Below are 6,611 nucleotides of genomic sequence, written 5' to 3' on the forward strand. Positions count from 1 at the left end.
GGAGGGAGGGAGGGAGGGAGGGAGGGAAGGAAGGAAGGAAGGAAGGAAAGAAGGAAGGAAGGAAAAAATAGGAACAAAAGCATACCACAGCAACAAAAGAAAAGATTGAGAACTAACTAAGTTTTCCCTTGGACATTTAATAGTAGAGAAAGGAATAGAACAGAAGAGTGAGGATAATGAGTAGACAGAGTGTCTCAGGCCATCCTAAAACTGTCTTGACCAATTAAATACAAAGTCTACCCTGGGATAAATGTAAAAGCACTAAAAACAGGCTTCAGTATCCTCTGGATCTAGAGGTTAATATGTTATTCCATTAATGGTCTCTTTCAGAAAATCCTAAAAACTATGTACTCTGTCAAGCAATTAAAACTCATTTCAAACTCCTTTATGTAGGTCTGCAGAGTCTGGTAGTGACCTATGTCAATGCCATCTGCAGTGGAGAAGTACCCTGCATGGAAGATGCTGTACTGACTTTGGCCCAGATAGAGAACTCAGCTGCAATGCAAAAGGCCATTGAGCAGTATGAAGAAAGGGTGAACAATAAGGTCCAGTTACCCACGGAAACCCTCCAGGAGCTGCTGGACTTGCTCAGGCCTATTGAGAGTGAGGCCATTGCGGTCTTCACGAAGAATTCTTTCAAGGATATAGACCAAAAGTTCCAGGAGGAATTAGGGGTATGTGTAATACCCAAAATCATAAAAAATGGGTCCTTTCTGGGATGAGCATGGTCCTTAGTCTCTAATACAGTGACATAAGAAATGTGAACAGATTTGCAATGGTTATTGAAAGACTAGATTCTGATGGCCTTTGTTATAAAAGATAGCAGTATTGTTAAGCACATTTTCCGCAAATTTCCATTTTGTTTATTTTAAAAATATATAGATGTTTAGTCATTGGTGATCTCAACCTCATTAGGAAGCCCCAATTTTACTGATAGTAATGATAGTTGAGGTCAAGAATTGTAATGAAGCTAGATAGTCAGTGTCAGTAAGAAATAAGCATCTTCATTTCTAAATTACCTTCAGGAAGTAATATATGTAAATATTATATTCCATTATGCTTCCTAAATGTTGAGAGGCCCATAATTATCATCTTCACATTTCTTTAGTATTGCAGTGATTAAAACCTAAGAAAATGTTACAATATCAAAAAGTATTTTTTTTTCTTTTACTGAGTACTTCTAGCAAAGCCTCTGGCCTTAGGGCTTTGCTTTACCTCATAATTTGACTAGAGACCTCTGAAACTGGGTTGCTTATCCTGTTTCAGAGACAAGGGATCGTTGGTCCATGAACGTTAAGATCCCCAAACAACATAGTGGTGGGTTCAGGAATTCCCTCAGGGGCCTGACAAAGATTTCCTATGAAGTAGTATCTGTGATTTGACAGTTACATCCTAAATCAGAAAGGTGGGCAACAGGCGGGGAACAAGGAGACGCCTCCAGGAAATCAAAAACTAAAGGATCAATTTTGCAGGGACACCATGAGATCTTGTATTGATGTGAAGAGCATGGCCCCATTTAGACAATATCCAGTATTTTGTTGTGTTATCTCCCTCCTCTCAACCATCTGTGTGATTTTGTTCTTTGCCCAGGCCCTGCTTGATGCCAAGCGAGATGATGTGATTAAGAAGAACAAAGACTCTTCATCAGCTCTTTGTTCAGATTTGCTGGAGAATATCTTTGGTCCTCTGGAAAGAGAAAGGAAACAAGGGACATTTTCGAAACCTGGAGGTTATGACGATTATCTTCAAGAAAAAAAAAAGTTGGAGAAAATGTATAACGAGGTTCCTAAAAAGGGGCTACAGGTAAACTGAGTTAGCTTTATCATTTTTGGAGGCTGGTGTGGAGTCTCCCTCAAATGCTAGTGAGAACAAAGGGGATACAATGGTGTTGGTGGAGAGTGCCCTTGACTTACATCCATCCACAGAGGGCCAAACATGATACAGACAGCAGCTTCTCTCTTGGCAGTACAGTTGGACTTCTCAATTTTGTTTGTGAAATTCATTCATTCCCTCATTTATTAGTCTAAGCATTGAACAGTGATTTATTTATCCTCATGTTCGAAGTACTTCTCAGGGTGTTAGGGTTACTGTAATTTAAGGAATAAACAAACCAAAGCAAAAGTAGCTAGTAAGTTCTCCCTCACAACCACCAGGTGATGCTAGCTCACAAACCAGTAATAATGGTAGTAATAGCAATTGAAACATAGATTGTCCTACTATTTTCTAGAAGTTAATTCACTGAGTTCTGACACCAATTCTACTAAGTATTTATTATTATTATCTCATAAACTGAGAAGGAATCCATGACTGAGTGAAGTTAAGACTTGACATAAGGTCACATAGTCAAAGAATACTAGCGTCTGAATGAAAATCCAGGTTACATACGTTTGCCTTTAACGGCTCTAAACTGCCCTAGTTAGGCAATAACAGACAATGCTAGATTTAGTGTGTATTGTTTTTGAACATTAATGGCTTTAAACGTGCTAAATATTCCTTGACTTTTGTATACAAGAAATGAGATAGAAAGAACCCAGCCACTCTAATGACTTGATCGAGTTCTGGGTTCAAGGCTTTTCCCTTTTTGCACTCAAGAACCTTCATAAATGATGACCTTTTCCAGATCATATTCATGCTCTGAAGCCATTGCTAGTGATTATATTGTTATGTGATTTCTAACTGGAAATTAATCCTACTCGTGCTGTACAAATAGTATATACAAAACAGTATATTTCACCCTTGAAATGAGGCAACAAGAACATTCCACGGAAAAAGAAGTTAGATAGAGAGGCAAGTAGCTATGAAGGAAATGGAAATATCAGAAACCAGAAACATTCCATAAGGATAAACTGATGCTTTTTAAAAGTTCTGTTTAGTTGTTGGGAAAGAAAATATCATCAGGGCATAAAGTGACAGGCCAGAGGCTGGACAAGGCAGAGGATGTCCTAGAGGACACTCAAAATGACCTGATATTTGTTTGGATAAACTAAAAGTCAGCAAGGGTTTAAACATCACTGTGTTTGTTACTGTTCTGTTGATGTAAAGAGACATCATGGCCAAGGGAAGTCTTATTAAAAGGGAACATTTAATTTGGGGCTTGCTTACAGCTTCAAAGAATTGGTCCACTATCATCATGATGAGGAGTATGATGGCACACAGGCAGGCATGGTGCTGGAAAAGTAGCTGAGAGCTTTACATTCTGAGTGGCAGGCAGCAGTCCTAGAGACATACTGTGCCTGGCATGGACTTTTCACACCTCAAGGTCACCTCTTATGACAGACTCCCTCAAAGAGTCCACATCTACTCCACCTAGGCCATTCCTCCTAATCCTTCCTAAACTTTTTCACTCTCTGTGACTAAGTGTTCAAACATATGAGCCTATGGGGCCATTCTCTTTCAAACCACCTCAATGGCCCTCCTTGAACTATTATGACAATGTTCTGGATGCTCTGAGAATGGTCTGCAGCAGTCATTCTGGCAGGAGGAAAGGACTCAGGCCAGGAGATTTGAAAGGAGCAGATGACCAGTAAAAGTTCCTAGTTAACACTTCAATGTGGGCCCCATGTCAGTGAGTAAACACCTAAAACAAAACAAACAACATGGCATTATTGTAAACTTTCTGTATAATATTGTTTTTGTTAGGACAGTTATTTTGTTTGATTGGTTTTTGCTTGTATTATGCTTTCCATTTTTGTGTTTTAGTGGGTTTTGTTATGAGTGTGTCAGTTTCCTGGGTTTCTTTTTCTTCTTCTTCTTTTTTTTTCTTGAGTTGGTTTTTGTTTACCTGTTTGTTTTATAAAGAGGGATGGATGAAAAGCCCCAGAGTTGGGTGGGTTTGAGATGGGTAGGATCTGGGAGGACTTGGGGAAAGAGCACCTGTGATCAGAATATATTGTATATCAAAAGTTTTCAATTAAAAAAAAAGAATGCATTTTGAAGCTAAAATCAACATGATTAGCTGATAGTAACATGGAATAAATACTTTGAGGGAAAAAGACACCAAAGATGCATCTAGATGAATGGAGGCATCTGTTAGGAAAGTTTGAACATTTGGAAATGTCTGTGTCTTATGGGACCTCAGCATGATTTTTAAACCTTGAACTTGAAATACTGTCTGAATCACAAAATATGTGTTTATAGCGGATATCACTAAATTGAATTAAGAGATGTATGACATGATTTGTCTCAATTCACATTCTTATATCCTCCTTGTTTTTTTTTTTTTTTTGATATTTAGGCTAAAGAGATGCTGAGAAAGTACTTTAAGTTCAAGGAGGATGTTGCTAATTCACTTCTAAAGATGGATCAGTCACTCACAGAAAAAGAAAAGGAGATTGAAGGTGAGAGCTGCTGAGAAGACTCCAGATGCTGGAAATTATTGGCAAATGCTGCAATATTGGCCAGTATTGTCCTACAATGATGGGGACAGACCACCAAAGTCTATTAACCCAGAAGCAAACTTTATTCCAGAAAAAAAAAAAACCATGGGGACACACAAAGCTTCTTAGCAATAGCTGTGTCCACAACCAGAGATGGGCCTCTGCAGCTGTGGCAATGGGCAGTTTCTGAACTCCCCTTTTTATAGCAAAAAGCAAACATTATGTTTGAACAAAAGAATTTTTATAATCTTGAGGTCAAACTCAGATACAAACTGCTTTCTTTTTTCCTTTTTAATTCCTTTTTTTCTTTTCTTTTTCTTTTTCTTTTTTTTACACTTTCCATTAACAGGGTATTTCAGTTAAAGTGGTATTTGAATTTAGCCCATTTGTTTCTTCTGGCACTTTTTCATAGCTGAAGCTCTACAGATCTCTGAACCTGTCAGATTTTCATAGCAGGGAATGATATGGGATAATGCAAAACCAAAGGTCACATGCATCCTTCCCATCATTTAAAAGTTAACTCAGCTCTCCTCAGTTGCTGGTCATGAGTGGCCAGGGGCTTATGTAAAAGCTGACCCTCAGTTTGCAGAGAGCCACTTCAGCCTTGCAGACAGAGCTGCCAGTTGTAAAGCAAGGTAATACACTGTCCATAGTTAACCCTTAGGTGCTGAGAAAGCTCTGACAGTCTGCTCTCATTCTCCTAGGCTTACAACTTTATATTTCTTTATTTCTACATTCCTATTTCTGGAACCTGTATTTCTATATTTTTATTTTGGACTGTTCATATATGAGGTTGTCAATACAGAGAAAGAATGACAAATGTCTGTCTTAATTTCATGGTGGCTGTTTTTAAACTGGTAGATGTGGCCACCTCCCTCCTTGCTAACTAGTTTTATAAGACAAAGATTCCACAAGAAATTCTTGTTAATGATAGGACTTTTTTTTCTAAAGTGAATATAATCAAAAGCAACTAATAGATTTCACTTCTCATGTTCTTGGCCTTATCTTTTCTCAGTGGAACGGATAAAGGCTGAAGTTGCTGAGGCTGTAAACACAGAATTGAAAGAAATGCAAGAGAATTATGAGCTGATGACGGAAGAGAAGGTAAAGAGTGTCCTGGAGCATGTGAAGCAGCTGTCGCAGAAGATGCAGAAGGAGTGGGAACAGTTAAAGCTTGAGCAACATAAAATTGTTTCCCTTAAACATAAGGTACCTGGCTGCACCATTTTAATTTTTCAGTTTCTTCAGTCCAATCAACAATGTGTATCAGGAGCCTGAGGCATTAGGTTCACAAGGCTAAGGTTTGACTGGATTATGAATGAAGACTCTGTGCCACACCCACCTCAAAATACAATGAATGATAATAACTCCAAAGTGGAATGAATTATTTATATTCTCTAGTACAGTCTCCGCCCCTTGCTGCTTTTTCTCAGGCTGTCTCTTGTACTTTAAGGCTGCCTATTGCTGGATGAAACCCTTTATCAGGGTATCTCTGTTAAACAGTAGGTTTGAATTGCAGATTCTTTTCATGTGTTTTGTAGGATTTCTGTGACCAAATCTTCAACTAACCTGTCAAAAATTACTTTTTTCTCATGTGCTACACAGAGAAGTTGTACTTTTTATATGTAAAGTGAGTTTTCCATAAAACTATGTGATATACTATTCAACTCCTATCTTTTCTACTGAATGGGACCCACAGAAATTTTGTTTCTGCCACACCTCACATGACCTTATCTCTTAAAACATCCTAGAGACTATCTCAAATCATCAAGAAAATGTTTAAATGCCCACGTTGACAGGAATATCCTGTTTTCTGGACATGCCTCCACATCTGTTCCCAGGCTTCATAGCTGTTAGCAAAAAGGTGTGTGAGCACTCAAGACCCCGGTTGCTTCAGTATATTTCTGTCTCCTGCCTTGGACAATAAATGTTTTGGAGATGTACTAAATTCCTTAATTGAATGCCTGCCCCTATTCTGAATCAGGTAGTGACCTTCACTTGGTTCTTTGTCAGTCTTTATCACCTTCTTACATATGTTTGAGAATTCATAGCATACAGATCAGAGATGAGGCAAGAAAGGAGAGGGAAGCTGGAGTTGATTTTATAGAGAATTCTGTTTTATGTGAGCCAAAGAATACGAGAATTGGACCTCAGAGTTGTGGGCCACAGGTGCTTTATGAACTGGTAGACAACATTTCTTATTTATTTATTTATTTATTTATTTATTTATTTATT

The 6,611-nt window shown here is 38.2% G+C and overlaps 1 protein-coding gene across 1 annotated transcript in view; it reads left to right on the forward strand.

Annotated features, from left to right (window-relative positions):
• The window catches only part of LOC101983266 (guanylate-binding protein 1-like), a 14,482-nt gene that overhangs the window by 7,203 nt on the left and 668 nt on the right, over nt 1-6,611 (forward strand). Inside the window, exons 6-9 of the mRNA XM_026784136.1 lie at nt 394-674; nt 1,591-1,803; nt 4,235-4,337; nt 5,392-5,585. Of these exons, the coding sequence (XP_026639937.1) occupies nt 394-674; nt 1,591-1,803; nt 4,235-4,337; nt 5,392-5,585 (791 nt within the window). The remainder of the gene's footprint in view (nt 1-393; nt 675-1,590; nt 1,804-4,234; nt 4,338-5,391; nt 5,586-6,611) is intronic.

Source organism: Microtus ochrogaster, chromosome 21, assembly GCF_000317375.1.
Source record: "Microtus ochrogaster isolate Prairie Vole_2 chromosome 21, MicOch1.0, whole genome shotgun sequence".
Taxonomy (NCBI): domain Eukaryota; kingdom Metazoa; phylum Chordata; class Mammalia; order Rodentia; family Cricetidae; genus Microtus; species Microtus ochrogaster.